Here is a 24,155-nt window from a genome sequence, read left to right as displayed (position 1 = left end):
CATTTAAACTGAGATATGAAGGGATAATTAGGAGATAGCTGAACCTTATGTTTGTATTGTTTGGAAGAGCAGCAGTGAGGAAGATGAGAGCAAAGATTCAATGTCTGCATGTAATCCAGAGGGATCTGAAGGACTATGGGAAGGAGAAATTAGTGAGAGATGAGGCTACCAAGGTGAATAAGAACCCACATTTAAAAGCCTTTTACATGGGTCAGCCTTCTTATATCAGAGAAAACATTTGGCATTTGTTTTGGGGGGGTTGGCTATAGTGGGGTAGAGAGGGGGAGCATGGGAGGACTAGACGAACTCTAGATAGGGCAGAAGGGTGGGAGGGGAAGGGAGGAGGCAGGGGGTTAGCAAGGATGGTGGAATGTGATGGACATTATTATCCAAAGTACATGTATGAAGACACAAATTGGTGTCAAGATACTTTGTATACAATGAGAGATATGAAAAATTGTGCTGTATATGTGTAATAAGAATTATAATGCATTCCACTGTCATTTATTTTTTTAAAAATCAATTAAAAAATTCTTTAAAAAGCCTTTTACATAGGACAGAGGCACCTATGATTTGGGTTAATACACATGGAAGAATTGTAAACATGGGAGCAACATGATCAGAGTACAATATGGAAGGATCATGTGGCTTCAGCACAGAATATGGACTAAAGGTGGGTAGGTAAGACCAGTAAGGGCAATTCAAGAATTGTCTATCACTATACTTATTTGCTACTGCTTTTTCACTTCTTACACATTTCTGGATCGAACTCATATGACTTCACTGTTAGGACTTGTACTTAGATTATTAATTAACGTATGCATATGCAAGTGGTACCATAGGAAAAAGGTAGTGGCCAGGATTTATATAGTGACATTGAGGATGGAAGAAATAGAATTTGAAAGATTATTAAGACATAGAAATTAAATTATTGATGATTTATTTTATTGCTGGAATGTGGTTGAGGAAAAAAATCAAAGTTCATTCTTAGGTTTTTACTTTGTGCAGTTAGGTAGTATTGTTCACTAAGATGGGTAACAGAGCAAGATGGGTTGAAAGTGGGCAGAGTGGAAAGAGGACTGATTTTATTTGGGGGCTTGCTCATGTCCAATAGACCATTGAGTATATATATATATAGTATATATATATATATATCAGGAGACTGATCTGAACTGATGATATAGATTTGAGACTTATTGACAAATAGTTAGCAAATGAAATGTGGTAACAGATGGAGTTGTTTAGGTGTGACATAGAGAATAAGAATAGAAATTGTGACATTTAGGAGATCCTTGAAAAACACTGCCATTTAAAGGGAAATCTGAGGAAGAGGAATCTGCAATAGAAACTAAAAAGGATCTGACAGGAAGAAATTCACGATAATGTGACACAGAGGAAGCTGTGCACTTCAATCATGCCAAAAGCTGGAGAGAGATCACATAAAATAAGGAGTGAACAGTACCAATTGCATATGCATAAGTTAATTAATAACTTAGTACAAGTCCTAACAGTGAAGTCATATGAGTTCAAACCAGAAATTTGTAAGAAGTGAGAAAGTAGTGGCAGATAATATAGTGATAGACAATTCTTGAATTGCCCTTTTTCTTCATTATTTCAGCATGATTTCCATGAATTTATCTATTATTAACAATGATGGCTAAAATTATACTTTAAATATGCCTTCATAATAAATTCTGGAAATATCTAGCAGTCTTCTCATATATGCTTCTTCAGAAATAGTTAGTCTTCTGAACAGATGGTTTCCTAAAGATTGACCTTTGAAAAAAATAGTGGAAAGGTCATCTACATTGGAAGTTTAATGACTGTATTTCTTTTTACAGCTGTATTTCATAAAAACACATGTATAAGTATTCTTTTTTAGAATATGGATTCTAGGAGTGAGCTTGTATAAACTAACAAGTGCTCATATATTTTAAGGTATAGCAGAAGGTTCTCATTTTACTTTAAGGTAGTGCTAGAAAAGTGCATCTTATCCCATGTTACAAAAACCAATATACTGAAATACATAGGTTTAAATACATACTTGTATAATACTTCCTATTATTTGAGAGCCAGTAAAATCAATAATGGGAGACTCATGAGGGCTTGGGCTTGCTTTGCTTTTACATCTCTGGAGATGAGATTATAGGATATATGGCAATCTTGAATTCTCAGGATGTACAATAAATACCCAACGGGTCATGTGGGAAACATCAACATTTCTGGTAATTTAGAAGTGAAATTACTTGATTAAAAGATTACCAAAATTAGATCTTATAGATTCACTCTGCAATCAAAGTTCATTTGATTAAGGAAATAGTTATTTAATGAACTCACTATTAACTGAGATTTAGTGTTTCAGTGAGGATTATAAAAATCTTCAAGTGCCAGAAAATGATGTATTTTTTACATTTTGCCATGGAAATAAAATGTAGATAGTAACTACTTTTCTCTAAGGCAGTGGTTTTTCAACCTTATAAAAATTCCTTGTATAACTTGAAACTCCCTAGGAGTTCCTGTATATCAGGGATCAAACTCCTCCTTCCAAGCAGTTCTACCCACCGTCCCTAAAGATAACTTATATTTTTCTGCTTATACTTTGTGATTCCATTCAACCAGAACACCTCCTACCTTGTTTATTTTCTCCCATTTCTATGCATTGATGTCTATCAAGGTTCAGATGAAATACCACATTTTCTATTAGGGTAGTAGACTTACTAGCTACATACAACATGTACTATGTGCTGTTTCATATATTAGCAATTTCAGACTTATTTTTAGTTAGATTTTAAGCTTCTAGAAGATAAGAATCATATCTTATGCCTCCTTTGTTGCCTAGATAGCTAATGCATGATTGTTACTATTTCTTCATTATAATTATCCTGTAGATATTCTAATTAAGAGTAAAGATAGAATTTGTAATAGTATTTTTTCCCTAGATAAATTATAGAAGACCAGAAAAATAGGTTAGGTTTTCTCTGTTGAGAGCCCTAGTCATTCCCAATTTAGAACTCATCCAGTTATAACCAGGAATGATTATATGTTCACAGTGATGCATGCCTAGTGAAACACGCTCCTGCAGAAATAATACTGGAACTTGCAAAAATATTAATTTTCCAAAATATTTCTGCCATTTTTTGTGGAGTTCTTTTGAGTCTTTTGATCTGCTAATTACAATGAAAGACTTCTTATCCAAAATAATTAGAAGTAATATTTGGTCATTTATAAAGTTGGTTAAACAAAAAGGCATTATGTAATACTTTACCACTCTTTTTGAAATAAGGCCTCTTCTTTGACTATGGGTCTGATATTTAGATTTTGTGGTTCTCTTTCTAGCCTAAGTCACCAAAATGCACTATCTGCTACACTGTGTTGTAGTAGTTACAGTGGATTCATGATGTGTGGGTTCTTTAAATAGGAATAAGAATCTAAAAATTGTTTTGGAAGAAATATGAATGTAAAATCTTCCTAGATTTATAAGTTTATGGACTATCCCTATATGTTGATTTATGTTAAACCAAAATTTTGTGAAAAAAATGTCAGAATGGTGGTAAAGAGTTAAAATCAACTGAGAATATTCTATGGATGAAAGTGAAGAATGAACTAGATAGAGGATTCCTATAATAAGGTTGGATTTTTACTTTCCACAATATTTAAATGAGGAACAATTCTAACATACCATTTAATCCAATATTTCTTAACACTGGCAGTTTGAGTCATATATACAGAAAATACTCCAAATTTTTAAAAATCACATTTCTTATATCATCCAAATCTCCTTCATTAATGTAATGATCTTATGCAATTAACCTAGTGTTTAAATATCCCTCATTGTTTTTATAATTATTTATTATTATTTTTGGTAATGTGATAAAATGACTGTGGAATTTTGTCCAGAAAATACTCTTGATGATATTATTTTTTTAGAGTTATGGAAAATTTTATTTTCTTTTTCTTTTTTTATTTGTCTTAATTAGTTACACATGACAGTACAATGATCTTGACATATCATACATTTGAATCAGATGGGATATAATTTCTCATTTTTCTGAGTGTACAGGTTGCAGAATCACATTGGTCATGCAGTCACATATATACACACAGCAATAATAATGTCTATTTTGTTCTGCTGTCCTTCCATTCCCCCCTTCACCTCCCCTCCCCTCCCATCACTTCTCTATACCAATCTAATGTGACCCACTTCTTTTTTTTCCCCCTCACATCGTCATACCTGAATTCTGTATAACGAAGTGAGTTTCCTTCCCTCTTCCATGCAATTCCCCTTCTCTCTCCTTTTTCCTCCCACCTATCTTCCCTATCTAGAGGTAGTTTTCTTCTCATGCTCTTCCTCCTTACCCCATTTTGAGTTACCTCCCTTATATCAGAGAAGACATTCAGCATTTGGTTTTTTGGGGATTGGCTAACTTCACTTAGCATAATCTGCTCTAATGCCATCCATTTCGCTGAAAATGCCATGATCTTGTTATTTTTTAGTGCTGAGTAATATTCCATTGTGTATAAATGCCACATTTTTTTTATCCATTCATCCATTGAAGGACATCTAGGTTGGCTCCACAATCTAGCTATTGTGAATTGTGCTGCTATAAACATTGATGTGGCTGTGTCCCTGTAGTATGCCGTTTTTAGGTCTTTTGAGTATAGTCTGAGAAGAGGAATAGCTGGGTCAAATGGTGGTTCCATTCCCAGTTTTCCAAGGAATCTCTATACTGCTTTCCAAATTGGCTGCACCAATTTGCAGTCCCACCAGCAATGTATGAGTGTACCTTTTTCCCTCGCTAGCACTTGTTGTTTGACTTCATAATGGCTGCCATTCTTACTGGAATGAGATGGTATCTTAGAGTAGTTTTAATTTGCATTTCTCTGATTGCTAGAGATGGTGAGCATTTTTTCGTGTATTTGTTGATTGATTGTATATCCTCTTCTGAGAAGTGTCTGTTCAGGTCCTTGGCCCATTTGTTGATTGGGTTATTTGTTTTTTTGTTGTTTAACTTTTTGAGTTCTTTGTACATCCTAGAGATTAGAGCTCCATCTGATGTGTGAGGGCTAAAAACTTGTTCCCATGATGTAGGCTCCCTATTCACTTCACATTTTATTTCTCTTGCTGAGAAAAAACAAAACAAAAAAAAACCACAACATTTTAGTTTGAATTCATCCCATTTGTTGACTCTTGGTTTTAATTCTTATGCTATAGGTGTCTTATTAAGGAACTTGGGGCCTAACTCCATGTGTTGGAGATTAGGGCCTACTTTTTCTTCTATTAGATGCAGAGTCTCTGGTTTGATTCCTAGATCCTTGATCCATTTTGAGTTAACTTTTGTGCATGGTGAGAGATAGGGATTCAATTTCATTTTGTTGCATATGAATTTCCACTTCTACCAGCACCATTTGTTGAAGATGCTATCCTTTCTCCATTGCATGCTTTTAGCACCTTTGTCTAATATAAGGTAGTTGTAATTCTGTGGGTTAGTCTCTGTGTCCTCTATTCTGTACCATTGGTCTACCAGCCTGTTTTGGGGCCAGTACCATGCTGTTTTTGTTACTATTGCTCTGATGTATAGTTTAAGATCTGGTTTAGTGATACCACCTGTTTCACTCTTCCTGCTTAGAATTGCTTTAGCTATTCTGGGTCTCTTATTTTCCAGATGAATTTCATAATTGCTTTTTCTATTTCTGTGAGGAATGCCATTGGGATTCTGATCGGAATCGCATTGAATCTGTAGAGTGCTTTTGGTAATATGGCCATTTTAATAATATTAATTCTGCCTATACATGAGCAAGGTGTATCTTTCCATCTTCTAAGGTCTTCTTCTATTTCTCTCTTTATAGTTATATAGTTTTCATTGTATAGATCTTTCACCTCTTTTGTTAAATTGATAGCCAAGTATTTTATATTTTTTGAGGATATTGTGAATGGGGTAGTTTTCCTCATTTCCATTTCAGAGGATTTGTCACTGATATACAAGAATGCCTTTGATTTATGGGTGTTGATTTTATAATTTTTTAATTTATAATTTTTTAATTCAGCCACTTTGCTGAATTCGTTTACTAGTTCTAGAAGTTTCTTGATAGAACTTTTTGGGTCTGCTAGGTATAGGATCATATCATCAGCAAATAGTGCTAGTTTAAGTTCTTCTTTTCCTATATTTATGCCTTTAATTTCTTTCATCTGTCTAATTGGTCTGGCTAGTGTTTCAAGAACTATGTTGAATAGAAGTGGTGAGAGAGGACATCCCTGTCTTGTTCCATATTTTAGAGGGAATGCCTTCAATTTTTCTCCATTTAGAATGATGCTGGCCTGAGGCTTAGTTTAGATAGCTTTTACAATGTTGAGTTAAGTTCCTGTTATCCCTAGTTTTTCTAGTGTTTTAAACATAAAGGGATGCTGTATTTTGTCGAATGCTTTTTCTGCGTCTATCGAGATGATCATATGGTTCTTATCTTTAAGTCTATTGATGTGGTGAATTACATTTATTAATTTCTGTATGTTAAACCAGCCTTGCATCCCAGGAATGAAACCCACTTGATCATGGTGCACGATCTTTTTGATATGTTTTTGTATCCGATTTGCCAGAATTTTATTGAGGATTTTTGCATCTATATTCATTAGAGATATTGGTCTGAAATTTTCTTTCTATGAAGAGTCTTTGAGTGGTTATGGAATCAGGGTAATATTGGCCTCATAGAATGAATTTGGAAGTACTCCCTCTTTTTCTATTTCCTGAAATGGATTGAAGAGTATTGATATTAGTTCTTCTTTAAAGGTCTTGTAAAACTTGGCTGTATATCCGTCTGGTCCTGGGCTTTTCTTGGTTGGTAATCTTTTGATGGCTTCTTCTATTTCCTCACATGATGTTGGTCTGTTTAAGTTGTGTATATCTTCCTGACTCAATCTGGGAAAATCATATGACTTAAGGAATTTATCAATGCCTTCTCCATCTTCTATTATATTGGAGTATAAGGTTTCAAAATAATTTCTAATTATCTTCTGTATTTCTGTAGTGTCTGTTGTAATATTGCCTTTTTCATCCCATATGCTAGTTATTTGGGTTCTCTCTCATCTTCTTCTTGTTAGCTTGGCTAAGGGTCTGTCAATCTTATTTATTTTTTCAAAGAACCAACTTTTAGTTTCATCAATTTTTTCAGTTGTTTCTTTTATTTTGATTTCATTGATTTCAGCTCTGATTTTAGTTATTTCTTACCTTCTACTGCATTTGTTGCTGATTTGCTCTTCTTTTTCTAGGGCTTTGAGATGTAGTGTGAGATCATTTATTTGTTGGCTATTTCTTTTTTTTGAAGAATGAACTCCATGCAATGAATTTTCCTTAGTGCAGTTTTCATAGTGTCCCATAGATTTTGATGTGTTGTGTCTATGTTTTCATTTATCTCTAAGAATTTTTTAATTTCCTCCTTGATGTCTTTTGTAACCCATTGTTCATTCAGTAGCATATTTCTCATTCTCCAAGTGATGTAGGAATTTTTCTTCCTTATTTTATTGTTGATTTCCAATTTCATTCCATTATGATCGGATAAAATGCATGGTAATATCTCTACTCATTTATGTTTGCTAAGAGTTGCCCTATGGCATAATATATGGCCTATTTTGGAGAAAGATCCATGTGATGCTGAGAAAAAAGTACATCTACTTGATTTTGGTTGATATATTCTGTATATGTCAATTAAATCTAAGTTATTAATTGTGTTATTGAGACCTATATTTTTTTATTCAACTTTTGTTTGGAAGATCTGTCCAGTGGTTAGAGAGGTGTGTTAAAGTCACCCATGATTATTGTGTTGTGGTCAATTTGTCTCTTGAATTTGAGAAGAGTTTGTTTGATGAACATAGCTGCACCATTGTTTGGGGCATATATATTAATGATTGTTATATCTTGTTGGTGAATGGTTCCTTTTAGCAGTATGTAGTGTCCTTCTTTTTCTCTTTTGATTAACTTTGGCTTGAAGTCTATTTTATTTAATATGAGTATGGACACCCCTGCTTGCTTCTGAGTTCCATGTGATTGGTATGATTTTTCCCAACTTTCACCTTCAGTCTGTGTATGTCTTTTCCTAACAGATGAGTCTGTAGGCAGCATATTGTTAGATCTTTTTTTTTTTTAATCCAGTTTACTAGCCTATGTCTTTTCATTGGCAAGTTTAAGCCGTTAACATTTAGGGTTACTATTGAGATATGGTTTGTACTTCCAGCCATGTTTGTTTATTTTTGTTATTTAACTTGATTTATTTTTCCTCTTTGATTAGATTTACTCCTTACTGTACTACTTCCCACTGTTGATTTTCGTTGTTTTTCATTTCCTCTTCCTGTAATGTTTTGCCCAAGATGCTTTGCAGAGCCGGTTTTCTAGCTGCAAATTCTTTTAACTTTTGTTTATGGTGGAAGGTTTTTATTTCATTGTCAAATCCGAAGCTTAATTTTGCTGGATACAAGATTCTTGGTTGGAACCCATTATCTTTTAGCGTTTGTAATACGTTGTAATAGGATCTTCTAGCTTTCAGCGTCTGTGATGAAAAATCAGCTGTTAACCAAATTGGTTTACCCCTAAATGTAATCTGCCTCCTTTCTCTCTTAGCTTTTAAAATTCTCTCTGTGTTCTGTATATTGGACATTTTCATTATAATGTGTCTTGGTGTGGGTCTCGTGATTTTGTACATTCAGCGTCCTGTAGGATTCTAGGATTTGGATTTCCTTTTCATTCTTCATGTCTGGAAAGTTTTCTAAATTATTTCATTGAACAGATTGCTCATTTCTTTGGTTTGGACCTCTCTACCTTGCTCTATCCCAATGACTCTTTTTTAAAAAATTTTTTAATTTATTTTTTTCTTGACATATCATATTTCATACATTTGATTCAAGCAGACTATGAACTCCCATTTTTATCCCGTATACATATTGCAGAATCACATGGGTTACACATTCACTTTTTAACATATTGCCATACTAGTGTCTGTGGTATTCTGGTGCCCTTCCTATCCTCTACTATCCCCCCTCCCCTCCCTTCCTCTCCCCTCTCCTCCCATCTTCTCTCTCTACCCCATCTACTGTAATTCATTTCTCTCTCTTGTTTTTTTCCCCCTTTCCCCTCACTTCCTCTTATATGTAATTTTATATAACAATGAGGGTCTCCTTCCTTTTCCATGCAATTTCCCTTCTCTCTCTCTTTCCCTCCCCCCTCTCAACCCTGTTGAATGGTGACCTTCTTCTCATGCTCTTCCTCCCTATTCTGTTCTTAGTTGCTCTCCTTATATCAAAGATGACATTTGGCATTGTTTTTTAGGGATTGGCTAGCTTCACTTAGCATAATCTGCTCTAGTGCCATCCATTTCCCTGCAAATTCCATGATTTTGTCATTTTTAGTGCAGAGTAATACTCCATTGTGTATAAATGCCACAAATTTTATCCATTCATCTATTGAAGGGCATCTAGGTTGGTTCCACAGTCTAGCTATTGTGAATTGTGCTGCTATGAACATCAATGTAGCAGTATCCCTATAGTACACTCTTTTAAGGTCTTCAAGGAATAGTCCGAGAAGAGCAATAGCTGGGTCAAATGGTGGTTCCATTCCCAGCTTTCCCAGGAATCTCCATACTGCTTTCCAAATTGGCCGCACCAATTTGCAGTCCCACCAGAAATGTACAAGTGTAACCTTTTCCCCACATCCTCGCCAGCACTTGTTGTTGTTTGACTTCATAATGGCAGCCAATCTTACTGGAGTGAGATGGTATCTTAGGGTGGTTTTGATTTGCATTTCTCTGACTGCTAGAGATGGTGAGCATTTTTTCATGTACTTGTTGATTGATTGTATGTCCTCCTCTGAGAAGTGTCTGTTCAGGTCTTTGGCCCATTTGTTGATTGGGTTATTTGTTTTCTTATTGTTTAATTTTTTGAGTTCTTTGTATACTCTGGATATTAGGGCTCTATCTGAAGTGTGAGGAGTAAAAATTTGTTCCCATGATGTAGGCTCCCTATTTACCTCTTTTATTGTTTCTCTTGCTGAGAGAAAACTTTTCAGTTTAAGTAAGTCCCATTTGTTGATTTTTGTTATCAACTTTTGTGCTATGGGTGTCCTATTAAGGAATTTGGAGCCCGACCCTACAATATGTAGATCGGAGCCAACTTTTTCTTCTATCAGACGCAGAGTCTCTGATTTGATATCTAGCTCCTTGATCCACTTTGAGTTAACTTTTGTGCATGGCGAGAGGAGGGGATTCAGTTTCATTTTGTTGCATATGGATTTCCAGTTTTCCCAGCACCATTTGTTGAAGATGCTATCCTCCCTCCATTGCATGCTTTTAGCTCCTTTATCAAATATAAGATAGTTGTAGCTTTGTGGATTAGTCTCTGTGTCCTCTATTCTGTACCATTGGTCCACCCTCCTGTTTTGGTACCAGTACCATGCTGTTTTTGTTACTATTGCTCTGTAATATAGTTTTAAGTCTGGTATCGCTATACCGCCTGATTCGCACTTCCTGCTTAGAATTGCTTTTGCTATTCTGGGTCTTTTATTTTTCCATATGAATTTCATGATTGCTTTATCCATTTCTACAAGAAATGCCGTTGGGATTTTGATTGGCATTGCATTAAACCTATAGAGAACTTTTGGTAATATCGCCATTTTGATGATGTTAGTTCTGCCTATCCATGAACAGGGTATATTTTTCCATCTTCTAAGATCTTCTTCTACTTCTCTTTTTAGGGTTTTGTAGTTTTCATTATATAAATCTTTCACCTCTTTTGTTAGGTTGATTCCCAAGTATTTTATTTTTTTTGAGGATATTGTGAATGGAGTGTTTTTCCTCATTTCCGTTTCAGAAGTTTTGTCGCTGATATACAGAAATGCCTTTGATTTATGCGTGTTGATTTTATATCCTGCCACTTTGCTGAATTCATTTATTAGTTCTAGTAGTTTTTTTGTAGACCCTTTTGGGTCTTCTAGGTATAGAATCATGTCATCTGCAAATAGTGATAATTTAAGTTCTTCCTTTCCTATTTTTATGCCTTTAATTTCTTTCGTCTGTCTAATTGCTCTGGCCAGTGTTTCGAGAACTATATTGAATAGAAGTGGTGATAGAGGGCATCCCTGTCTTGTTCCAGATTTTAGGGGGAATGCCTTCAATTTTTCTCCATTGAGAATGATGCTAGCCTGAGGCTTAGCATAGATAGCTTTTACAATGTCGAGGTAAGTTCCTGTTATCCCTAGTTTTTCTAATGTTTTGAACATAAAGGGATGCTGTACTTTGTCGAATGCTTTTTCTGCGTCTATTGAGATGATCATATGGTTCTTATTTTTAAGTCTATTGATGTGGTGAATAACATTTATTGATTTCCGTATATTGAACCATCCTTGCATCCCAGGGATGAATCCTACTTGATCATGGTGCACAATTTTTTTGATGTGCCTTTGTATCCGATTCGCCAGAATTTTATTGAGGATTTTTGCATCTAGGTTCATCAGAGATATTGGTCTGTAGTTTTCTTTCTTTGAGGTGTCTTTGTCTGGTTTCGGAATCAGGGTGATGTTGGCCTCATAGAATGAATTTGGCAGAGCTCCTTCTTTTTCTATTTCCTGAAATAACTTGAAAAGTATTGGTATTAATTCTTCCTTAAAGGTTTTGTAAAACTCCGCTGTATACCCATCCGGTCCTGGGCTTTTCTTGGTTGGAAGTCTTTTGATTGCTTCTTCTATTTCATCTATTGTTATTGGTCTGTTTAAGTTGTGAGTATCCTCCTGACTCAGTCTGGGCAAATCATATGACTTAAGGAATTTATCGATGTCTTCACTATCTTCTATTTTATTGGAATATAGGTTTTCAAAATAATTTCTAATTGTCTTCTGTATTTCTGTAGTGTCTGTTGTGATATTGCCTTTTTCATCCCGTATGTTAGTGATTTGAGTTCTCTCTCTTCTTCTCTTCGTTAGCATGGCTAAGGGTCTGTCGATCTTATTTATTTTTTCAAAGAACCAACTTTTAGTTTTGTTAATTTTTTCAATAGTTTCTTTTGTTTCAATTTCGTTGATTTCCGCTCTGATTTTAATTATTTCTTGCCTTCTGCTACATTTGCTGTTGTTTTGCTCTTCCTTTTCTAGGGCTTTGAGATGAAGTGTGAGCTCATTTATTTGTTGGTTTTTCCTTTTTTTGAGGAATGACCTCCAAGCGATGAATTTCCCTCTTAAAACTGCTTTCATTGTGTCCCATAGATTCCGATATGTTGTGTCTGTATTTTCATTTATCTCTAAGAATTTTTTGATTTCCTCCTTTATGTCTTCTGTAACCCATTGATCATTCAGTAACATATTGTTCATTTTCCATGTGATGTAGGATTTTTCCTTCCTTCTTTTATCATTGATTTCCAGTTTCATTCCATTATGATCAGATAAAATGCATGGTATTATCTCCACCCCTGTATATTTACTGAGGGTTGCCCTATGGCATAATATATGGTCTATTTTTGAGGAGGATCCATGTGCTGCTGAGAAAAAAGTATATCCACTTGATGATGGTTGATATATTCTATATATGTCAGTTAAGTCTAGGTTGTTGATTGTGATATTGAGTTCTATAGTTTCTTTATTCAGCTTTTGTTTGGAGGATCTGTCCAATTGTGAGAGAGGTGTGTTGAAGTCACCCATAATTATTGTGTTGTGGTCTATTTGATTCTTGAACTTGAGGAGAATTTGTTTTATGAACGTCGCAGCACCATTATTTGGTGCATAAATATTGATAATTGTTATGTCTTGTTGGTGAATGGTTCCTTTTAACAGTATATAATGTCCTTCCTTATCCCTTTTGATTAATTTAGTCTTGAAGTCAATTTTATTCGATATGAGGATGGCCACCCCTGCTTGCTTACGAGGACCGTGTGCATGGTATATTTTTTCCCAACCTTTCACCTTCAGCCTGTGTATGTCTTTTCCAATCAGATGTGTCTCCTGGAGGCAGCATATTGTTGGATTTGTTTTTTTAATCCATGTTACCAGCCTATGTCCCTTTATTGGAGAGTTCAAGCCATTAACGTTTAGAGTTACTATTGATATATGGTTTGTACTTCCAGCCATGTTTGATTATTTATCTTTTTTTTAAATTTGGTTTATTTCTCCATGATTAGCTTTCCCCCCACCCTCTGGCTTTACTGAGGTACTTCCCACTGTTGGTTTTGGTTATTGTTTTTCATTTCTTCCTCGTGTAGTGTTTTGCTCAAGATGCTTTGCAATGCTGGTTTTCTGGCTGCAAATTCTTTTAACTTTTGTTTATCATGAAAGATTTTTATTTCATTGTCGTTCCTGAAGCTTAATTTTGCTGGATACAAAATTCTTGGTTGGCATCCATTGTCTTTCAGTGTTTGAAATACGTTGTTCCAGGATCTTCTCGATTTCAGCATCTGTGATGAAAAATCCATTGTTAACCTTATTGGTTTACCCCGAATGTAATCTGCCTCCTTTCTCTTGTAGCTTTTAATATTTTCTGTTTGTTCTGTATATTGGATATCTTCATAACAATGCGTCTTGGCGTTGGTCTGCTGTGATTTTTCATGCTCGGTGTCCTGTATGCATCTACAATTTGTACATCCGTTTCCTTTTTTATTTCTGAAAAGTTTTCTATAATTATTTCATTCAGCACGTTGCTCATTCCCTTGGTTTGAACCTCTATACCTTCCTCTATCCCAATGACTCTTAAGTTTGGTTTTTTTATGTTATCCCATATCTCTTGGATGTTTTTCTCGTGATTTTTTACCAGCCTTTCTGAGTTGGCTAGACTCTTTTCAAGGTGCTATATTTTGTCTTCATTATCTGACGTTCTGGCTTCTACTTGCTCCACTCTGTTAGTGATACTCTCTTTTGAGTTTTTAATTTGGTTTATATTTTCCTTCATTTCTAGAATTATTGTTTGATTTTTTTTAATAATCTCTATCTCCTGATAAAGATGCTTATTTGCTTCTTTTATCTGTTTATGTAATTCATTTTCAATGTGTTCTTTCATTGTTTGAATTTGTTGTCTCATATCCTCTTTAAGATTCCATTCCATCTGTCTAAGATATTCCTTGAGTTCTTCATTTGACCATTTTTCTGATGCCTCTAGGTCCTCCTGAGTATTTAGGCTGTCCTGCATTGTTTGTACTCCTTTTCTTCCTTGCTTTTTCATGCTGCTCATGTTACTTCTTGTTCTGTTTGTCTGCTGAGTTACTGTTTACTCCTGTCTCCGCCGGTTTCAATGAAGTTATCTGCTCCGCCACATTCTGGTGACGTCAGTTCTCTGCCATGGTGGTATCCCATGCAAATGGCGACAGTTTGTTCCCTTTGCCGGGTGACCAATGCAACGGGTGGGTCCTGACTGGCTCTCCCAAGCCCCGTCTCAATCCTGTGGCCACTGCCTATGAAGGCTCGGTTGGTATTAACCTCCGCATGTTCAGAAGGGCCGACCAATTGTTTCAGCGGGATTGTTTAGCGCTGAGTCACAGCGGTTTGTCTGCGAGACGCAGGCGAATGGGAGCTTGAATTCAGCTGATCCGGGCTTGGTGTACAGACAATTTTAGTTTGGAGAATACTAGCTTGATAAAATGTTCCTTTAAACCTTTTACCTTAAAAACTTGTATACCTGCTCTTTATCAAGTGTTGCAAAAAATATTTTATTTCTTGTTCTTCTGAAAATTCTTGGTTTTGATTAGAAATCATACCAATAAAGAGTAGGTTTCTACAGATCTTTAACATCACGTCACCATATAAAGTCTGCTTAGAAGAGTCCAGGCATGTCCATTCCTCTTCTGAAAATTCAGTGACCATTCCCTTAATGTCAAAGGTTCCTCTCCTGCAGCTTCCTCCGCCGCTAATACCGCCGAAACGGTGAGATCTTGGGAGACTTTGGTCCTCCCCTCACTACTCTGCCCTCCCCACTCCCAATGACTCTTAAATTTGGTCTTTATATGGTATCCCAGATTTTTTGGATGGTCTGCTCGTGGTTTCTTATCAGCTTTTCTGAGTTGTTTAGGCTCTTTTTGAGATGATATATTTTGTCTTAGTTGTCTGTTGATCTGACTTCTAATTGTTCTACTCTATTGGTGATACTCTCATTTGAGTTTTTAATTTGGTTTATAATTTCCTTCATTTCCAGGCTTTCTGTTGGTATTTTTGTATAACCTCTATCTCTCTGTAGAGTTGATCTTTTGCTTCTTGGATTTGTTTATGAAATTCATTGTCAAAGTGATTTTTCATTGTCTGCATTTGCTGTCTAAGTCTTCCTTGAGACTCCAGATCAACTGAAACATGTATATCTTGAAATCTTTATTTGACATTTTTTCTGCTGCAGCTAACAACTCCTCTATTGTTGAGTTGTCCTGTATTGTTTGTGTTCCTTTTTTCCCCTTGTTTTTTTTCATGATGCTCATGTTTCTTTCCATCTCTGTGTGACTGCTGTGTTATTATTTATTCCTATAAATTTGTGTTGTTTTTGTATAGCTCCGAGGTCTCTCCTTTGTGATGGGAGATAATGTTTAGAGATGTTGGGTTCAATTGTAATTTAAAGTAAATTCATTAGCTTCATAAAAGGCATACAGGTTCTGGTGGCGTATAGAGAACTGAGGGTCGGACATAGGACTTTATGTTTAGGAGGAATAATGTGAGGATATGGGGGTTAATATATCTTTGCTACTTTGGAGTACAGCGCTAATGAAGGGGGTTATTAACAGGAGAATAGACAGGAGTATTTGGGGGTATCTAAGTACTTGGGAGGACTATAAGAAGTATATAAACATTCACCTTTTTGCATTTAGTAAATTACATGTAGTTGAAATAGTAATGCTTGGGAGGTTGGGAGGGGAAGAGAAGGGAGAAGAGAAGTAAAAAGAAGAAGAAAGTGAAAGAAAGAAAAAAAATGCACTCTTAGAGTTTTGTTTTCTTCTTTACCAGTAGATGTCATTGTGCATCCAGGTTGAGTCTCTGCCCTCAGGATGTAGGAAGCAATCCGTGTGGGGCAGCTCTCCCTCCCCTGCCAGGCACCTCTCCAATCCCGATCTCTTTGGGTTGCTCCAGGTCTCTATCCCCCCTCACTTCTGCTAGCCAGGCCCCAGTCACTGGGGCTCCTCTCCACAGCCCTGGGTTCAGTCTGGGTGTGTGGTGCCCTGGTCACCCCGTGCTCGTGATCAGCTGAACGCTCTTTGTTGGGCACTCACCAAGTCATCACCGTTGATCTATCACTAATCTTGCTGTCCGTGAGATCCACCCAAAGCTGAAGAGGTAGATTTTCCAAGATGGCGACTGCCCATTTCCATGCCGGGGTGTCCGGTGACGGGGAGGAACTAGGTTGTTTCTCCACTAAGTCCAAACTTCAGTCCTTGGTCCAATGTCCCATGGAGATGCGACTCGCGGTCTGGCACATTCTATCTCCAAAGGATCCAAAACTCTGTCTCTAAGCTGCCATCACTCTGCAGCGTTCAATTCCATTAATTCCGCTGGCAGCGTTCAGTTCCGCTGGCCGGTTTCCACTCACGGAGCAACTCGGGGCTTCTCGCATTCTGGACTGTTTTTGTGATCAGCCCCTGTTTATAATCCTGTCACAAGCTCCATGAAGTTTAAATTCATGGATGAGGGCTCCTATGAAGGGGAGCATCTGTCCACCAACTGGGGGTCATGTAACGAGTTCTCCTCTAATCCACCATCTTGTAATCAAAAATGATGATATTCTTTTATGAAAACAAATAATTGGTTCAAGGAAGAATGTGACTTAATATAATATTTTAAAAGCTAACTACTTACTTTCAGAACTATTTTTTGATCCTTCAGAAACCCTGTTATTTTGGTAATGTTTTTCTACAGATTATTCTAAGTCTTCAGAATTTTTCTTGAAATAATAAGACAATTCAAAAGAATTCCATCAGATATGAATTTGTTGACCAATGGCTTCTAATGAATATATTTGTTCAACTATTGGAAGGTAAACTAAAATGAAATAAAAATATGAACGAAGTGTTTCTGATTTTTCTCATGTTTAAACTTTGTATACTTGAGTTTTGGTGGTTTTAAATTTTAGATATAAAAATAAGGTATTTTATTTTAGAGTTTTACTTTCTGTTAGGTTTACTTTCACATTTGATCTTCTGTGTTTCTAGGGTTTTGAAGGTGTTTCTTTCACGAACTGCACAACGAATTCCATACATGACTGGTGGCCGGGTCATGAAGATGCTGGCAGTAATACTCTTGGTAGTATTCTGGTTTCTCATTGGCTGGACTTCATCAGTATGCCAGAATTTGGAGAGGCAGATTTCACTTATTGGCCAGGGGCAAACATCTGATCACCTCATCTTCAATATGTGCCTCATTGACCGCTGGGATTACATGACAGCAGTTGGTATGTGATAACTGGTTCCATGTGATTGTCTTCTTTGTTTAGTAGGATTAAAATTGACTTCTTTATAGCTTTGCCAAATATTTTCATGAAACATAAAGAAATTTTACCCAATATGGTCTTGGTTGAACAAAATTATGAAAATGAGCCTGATGACTTATGGAATACAAACTTTTTCCAGAAGTTTCCATTCTTTTTCAAAGGTATATAGCTTTGTTGAAAAAAAGTAATCAGGTAAATCAGAATTGAGAAATGCTGTGAATAAAGGCAACTTTTGTGTGCAAAGAAATTTTCTGTTTTCCATCTTATCAATTGGCCTCCATTTTGATTAGTAATTGCTATTATCTTGACTTATGTGTTTAGTTGGAAGGAAAAATAAGAAGCATGTCAATATTTTTCTATACTTTTAGTCCTGTGATATATCAGATTTGGTATATAGAGTACTTTTTGTGAAGAGATTGCCTCTCCAAAACTTCAGATTTATTATTCTTTCCTATGTTTATCTCTAAAGAAAATTTATCAGTTGTTCTCTAGAGATTCAGTATTACACAAAGATCAAGCCATGCTATTGGGTGGGGTTGGCAGTGGTATGTGGCAGAGAAACTGGAGAACTTAGAAGAACCACATCAAAACTTAGGTTAAAAATACAGGTTACTTTTCTGGCACTCCAATTTTTAAAAAATAATAGAGATACAATACAGAGATAAACAATACAGAGATACAAAAAACAAATAATAAAAGAAAATTCTTTATTATTTTGTTATTGTTCCCTCAATAAACGTAGAACAGTATTTACTTTTGAGGGTAATACACAAAAAATAACAGGGGCTGGGGTTGTGGTTCAGTGGCAGAGTGCTTGCCTAGCATGTGTGAGGCACTAAGCTCGATTCTTAGCACCACATAAAAATAAATAAAGGTCCATCAACATTTAAAAAATACTAACATTATAAACAAACATATCTAATAAAATATATATTTATTAGATTACAATTCAAATGTAGAATATTTTTCTGGGCAAAATATTTTAGAATTCTATGAACCTGAATCTCTAATAATGAAGTAATGTGGGCATATAAAGGGAAGGGTTATAATTTCAATATATTTACTTTATTAATGTATCTTGAACAATATGGCTTTCAGAAAATAAAGCAGAAAGTAAGGTAGGAAGCAATTCTGATTTGATTTTAGTCTTAACATGAAAATAAATCAATTAATATAAAATTTCTACTTGGTAGAAGCCTCTGACTCCTTATTTTATACTTTTTGGTGCAAGTTAACCAAAGTAAGAAAAGTCATTTCCTTATATTGCTATAAAGAAAAGTCCACTAGTTTCTGCTATTTTATTAAAAAGAAAACTCAAAATACACGTGTAACACAAACAAGCAGATGGTATAAACTATCTACCTAGCATTTTTTACACATTGGCTTTAAGATGTCAAGAACTTTTTAAAGTTTATATTGCTCTCTGAAGAGTGTATATATTTCTATATGTAGACATATGTAGGAATATAAAATTGACAACATTCTGTAATTCCTCTTATATAAACTTTATTGAAAATTAAGAATTATATACCATTAACAAGATTCACTGAGTACCTATAGTTCTTCTAGTGCTGTGTTGAACACTTTTGTGGAAATATACAATGTTTAAATGTTAATATACAATGTTTTCTTTCATCAAGTCACTTACCATTGGTTAATGTAAATAAATAAGGTTTGTTACAAATTATTAAGAAGCAAAATTAGGTGTCAAAAACTCTTGATGCATTAATAGTTCAATTAAGGAAGGCAAGAGTTTGGACCAAAATCAAGGAATCTTTATAAAGAAGCTCCTTGAGCCATGGGTAATATTTAGGCTATTATAAAGAGGTGTAAAGAACATTCCATTTGATAGGAATTGTGGCAGATGGAGGTGGGTGGGAATTGTATGAAACATGAAGGAAATGTCTAAGTAGAAAAGAGTTGAAATACACTGTAATGATGCTAGATGGCTATTTATTAAAAATATTTAAAAGGAATTTAGAAAACCAGGAAAGTGATATGAGGTATCAGTAAATTCAATCTTGATTGCTTTCAGAATGTGTTTTTTTAAAAAGACAAATGTACCAAATCCAGAGTGTGGGTTGGAATTATTACAGGGAGAAAGCTTTAAAACACTGATCCTGAAAGCATGGCCCCATGAGTAGCATCACCTGGGAACTTACTAGAAATGTAGTTTGGGGCCACATTCCAGACTTTCTCAGTCAGATGCTCTGGGACCTAGAGCCCAGAAATCTGTGCTAAATAAGCACTCCAGGTGAATCTCACAGTTCTCTAACACATAGAAACACTTATTCCAAGGAAATAATCAGATGAACTTCATGGAATATAATGATCACTAATCTCAGTTCAATTCTGGCTGTTTCATAACATTCTTACAGTTCCCCCTGATGAAGGACCACTGGAACATTTTTATAATTATTATTTCAAGTCTCATGTCTTTCCTCCAAACTGTCCATGTTTCTTTTTCTCTTTGCAGATGACCTCTGCTTGAAAAAGAAATAAATAAGAGCCATCAGATCTTAAAATTCTTGCCTATGTATCTGGAAATTTTCCTATATCCATACTTACTCATATCTTTTCTCCCACACATGATCTTAGTAGACATCTAAACCTGTACCACTCTCAACCAATACTTTAATCCCTTGATTTCCAGTGATCTCTCCTACTTTATATAACCTTTTTGCCATCTTAAGCTCTCCTACTTCCACAATCACTGAAGAATTCCATTCTGACCACAATGTTCCTAACTCATTTGCTTACCTACCACTCATACAATAGCTATTCAGTATCACAGAACATATTCATTGTACAGTCACATGCCACATAATAATGTTTGGGTTAATGGCAGTCTGTATATTCAATGGTGATCCCATAAGATTATAATGGAGCTGAAATTTTATTACCTACTGATGTAGTAGCCATCATACATCATGGTTCAGCACATGACTCATGTGTTTATAGGGATGCTTGTATGAACAGACATCATCTACTGCCAGTCATTTGCCATATACCACTATGTACAGAAGCTAAAATTTGATAATGATCATAAATGACTGCTACTGTATTATGTATTTACTTAAAATACTTTTCATTATTATTTTAGAGTATGCTCCTTAAACTTAAAGTTTATTGCAAAACATTATGCTGTGTTGCTTGAGAAACAGTTCTATGCATCTCATTTTTATTGAGTCTCTTGATGTAAGTACACTTCATGATGTTCACACAATGACAGAATTGCCTAGCACATTTCTCAGAATGCATCCCCAACATTAAGCAGTGCATAAGTATACGTCCACTAAATTCTGCCCTCCTTCAGAGAAAAAAAACTTAAATAAGTAGCAATTTTTTCCACTAGTGAGGAGGGAACTATGAAAAGCAATGGATATTTTTTATACATTAATTCTGGGAAAGAATACCTAGAGAGCAAGGGGGACTGATCCTACTTCCCATTCCTGAGGGAGGTCACTCAGGACAGAATGAAGATGCACGGCTTGAGAGGGCTGCAGTGAATTCAGCTCCTTAGCCAGAACCAGGCCTCCATTCAGGTAAGAAGGTTAGAGAAACTAAAAGAGATGAATGATGGAGCCAGAGTCTAGGTCATGACTTTAGGAATTAGGCAGAAGTAGCAAGACTTGAGAGACAGGAATTCAAGCAGTACTCCCAAAGGTGTTAGGTGATAACACTAGGATCTCAGAAAATCAAGACTTTAGTGATAAGGGTACAGGGACCTAGAAGCAAGAGGAAGTTAAATTGTGGGGTAGTGATGTTTTCATTATCTCCCCATCATGTCTTTGTCCTGTCGATTTGGAACTGTTGAAAATATGAGCCAGGAGGTTGCTGTAATTTTTTTTTTTTTTTTTGGTACTGAGGATTGAACCCAGTGCACTTAACCATTGAACCACATCCCCAGTCCTTTTTATTTTTTATTTTGAGACAGGGTCTTGCTAAGTTACATAGAGGCTCACTAAGTTGCTGAGGCTGGCTTTGAAGTTGCAATCCTCCTGCCTCGGTCTCCTGAGTCACTGGGATTACAGGTGTGTGCCACCATACCTGGCTGCTATAATTTTTTTATACTGTCCTATATTAATTTTCATGTATTTCTCTTTCAGCATGTAACATAATGATATTCTACATCTAATCTCTCTTAATTTGATGTTTTCCAATGTGTAGCAAAAGCCTCTTTTTTAGTTCTACATACCAATTTCTTAAAGTAGCTGTTTACCATTAGATTTTTTTTAATATTCAGAGATTGTCATATAAGAATAAATTTATATATTTTCAGTCAGCTTGAAAATCTGTACTGAAAGATAAATTTTTTTCTCCAATTTTGTGCAGAAATGTTTTTATGTAAAGTAGGGGCTGTGAAGAGGCAGGAGATGGGTTTTACCTCAAGGCTGTGGGAAATCATCACCAAGAAGTTGTGTAGACTCACATTAGTTTCAGGAGTTAATTAAAGAGGGAAGGGAAGGGAGAAGGGAAAAGGGAGAAGGGAGGAAGGAGAGAGGGAAGGAAAATATATTAGCAAGCTTGCATCTGGGTTAGCTTTACCTGTATAAAATGATGTGATTTATTAGTACAAAATAAATGACTGGAAGAGCAAAATGCTCCTTTTTCCACTGAAGTAGAGCTCTAGTTAGAAATGTAGATCATAAGCCTGACACAGTGGTGCATGCCTGTAATCCCAGTGGCTCAGGAGGCTGAAGCAGGAGGATCACAAGTTCATAGCCAGATCCAACAACTTAGTAAGGCCCTAGGCAACTCAGTAAGACCCTGCCTCTAAGAAAAATATTAAAAGGGCTCGAGATGTAGATCAGTGCTTAAGTGGTCCTAGGTTCAATCCCCACTACAAAAAAAAATGTAGATCATAAAAATAAAGACTGGTCCTTTCTGTTTTTGCTTTATTGCATACAGATATTCCAGAACTGCTCATATGCATGATTTTCCTACCACAGTATTTTAGAAAGAAATAGGGAGGTAGAGGAAACAACTTGGAAAATTTTCTGAGTCTCTATGAGCTTCAATTTCTCTTTGAGGAAGTGATTAGAAACATAGAAGGGAAAAATTACTTTCAGAATCCTATTGTTATTTATGTCTATTTATAATTTTCAAAAATCATTGTCCTGTATAAAAACTTGTGAGATAAGCTTTAATGGAAAGCAAATAAGGATATAAATGCTGCAACTGTGGAAGACAGATGGATCTTGGACAATGTGAGAAGCATTTTAAAGTACTCAGTTTTATTTTTAAAAAAATATTTATATGGTAGAAAGAGAATTTTAAAATTTGTATGTTCCAAAGTATTTCTGGATCAAATTAGAATTTCTATTAAGAGTTAAACTGCATACTTCTTTGAGAATTATTTGTATCTCAAATAATAATGTAGTACTTATTATTTGATTCAGGACTTTGATTTTAAGTACATTTAAATATATTTTCTGTGGAGTACTAAAGGCAAAACAAAGTATTCCTCCATTAGCTCATCCCTATTTCCTCTCCCAACCTAGATATGTGAGCATTTCATTGTTAAATGCTTCACTCTGTATCCCTGACCCCTAACACATTATCTGTCAGTTGTAGGCTCTTGATAAATATTTGCTAGAAGAACAAAAAATGAGCTCAGCTTCCTTTCTCTTTAGATATTTTATGTTGTGAGAATTAGACAAAGATAAAGAAATTCATTAAATCTAAAAACTTAGAAGTTAAGACAATTGTCCTCCATTTTATTTTAATGATAAATTTTGGGAGATATTTTTGAGCAATTTGTATAAATTGGCAATCCCCAACTATTTTTTTGAAACTCTACCTTGATTTCCATAACAATCCACATAATAGATTGATACAAACTTGGCATGGTAAATGAAAGTTATAATATGAAAAGTATTATAAAGTATAATTGCAAATATTGAAGTAGAATACAATTTATGTGTTTCTGTTGAAAGAGCTGTGCCATAGATGAAGGAGCTGAAACTTGGAAATGTTTTCCTAAATTAATGAAAAAAAGTCCCAAGTTATACTTATTTTGAAAAATGTAGCTAGTAGGATTGCCAGATATTTTTCTAAATATAGCAATAAATTGACAGTCAATTGTTCATGTTCAGAATTTTTCACAATAGCATTAAAATTTGTCATATTAAGAAGTCATAACATTATTCCCTGTGAGTTTCCTAACTACTACTACAGACAAGCGAGTAGCATTGACTTCTCGAGCCTGAACTAACCTTTATGATTTCCCTCCTAGAGACATGTTTTCACACTGACATTTAGATATCCTGGGCAGTATCCTCCAATACAGTGCTTTCAGACTTGGATACATGAATAGCAGAGGTGGTAATATAATGAACTTTAAACTTTGGTATATGTAGTTGGATGGCACTCAATTTCTATTCCACATTTAGAACATATTGAAGATCTGAAATAGTTCCAGTAACCAAGAAAAATTAGAATAAGTGAGCACATTTTTACTTTACCTATAATAAAGAAATCAACTGCAAAAAAAGTGACTAATAGATGATAATGTCAAGAATACTTATAACTTCTACTTCGTGGCTAAATCTGTCAGACTTGAGTGCAAATTTACACAGCCACTGAACTTGCCTAAGTTTTTAGTTTCTTCTGGAAGTTAGGTAATGATAATAAAATGTGATGAAATGGAACATAATTGAGACTAAGCTGTTTTTACTGATTTTCTAACCTAGCTCAAGAATATAGTCAGCATACTCTGTGTAGGCCTCTCTTTATCATCT

General features: G+C 35.3%; 1 protein-coding gene across 1 annotated transcript in view; it reads left to right on the top strand.

The window, feature by feature from the left end:
• Gpr158 (G protein-coupled receptor 158) overlaps window positions 1–24,155 on the top strand; it is a 480,026-nt gene that overhangs the window by 427,882 nt on the left and 27,989 nt on the right. Inside the window, exon 8 of the mRNA XM_015495224.2 lies at window positions 17,135–17,373. Within this exon, the coding sequence (XP_015350710.1) occupies window positions 17,135–17,373 (239 nt within the window). The remainder of the gene's footprint in view (window positions 1–17,134; window positions 17,374–24,155) is intronic.

The sequence above is a fragment of the Marmota marmota genome, unplaced genomic scaffold (genome assembly GCF_001458135.2).
Source record: "Marmota marmota marmota unplaced genomic scaffold, marMar, whole genome shotgun sequence".
Taxonomy (NCBI): domain Eukaryota; kingdom Metazoa; phylum Chordata; class Mammalia; order Rodentia; family Sciuridae; genus Marmota; species Marmota marmota.
Note: the sequence above shows the minus strand (reverse complement) of the source record. Positions and strands in the feature narration are given on the sequence as shown.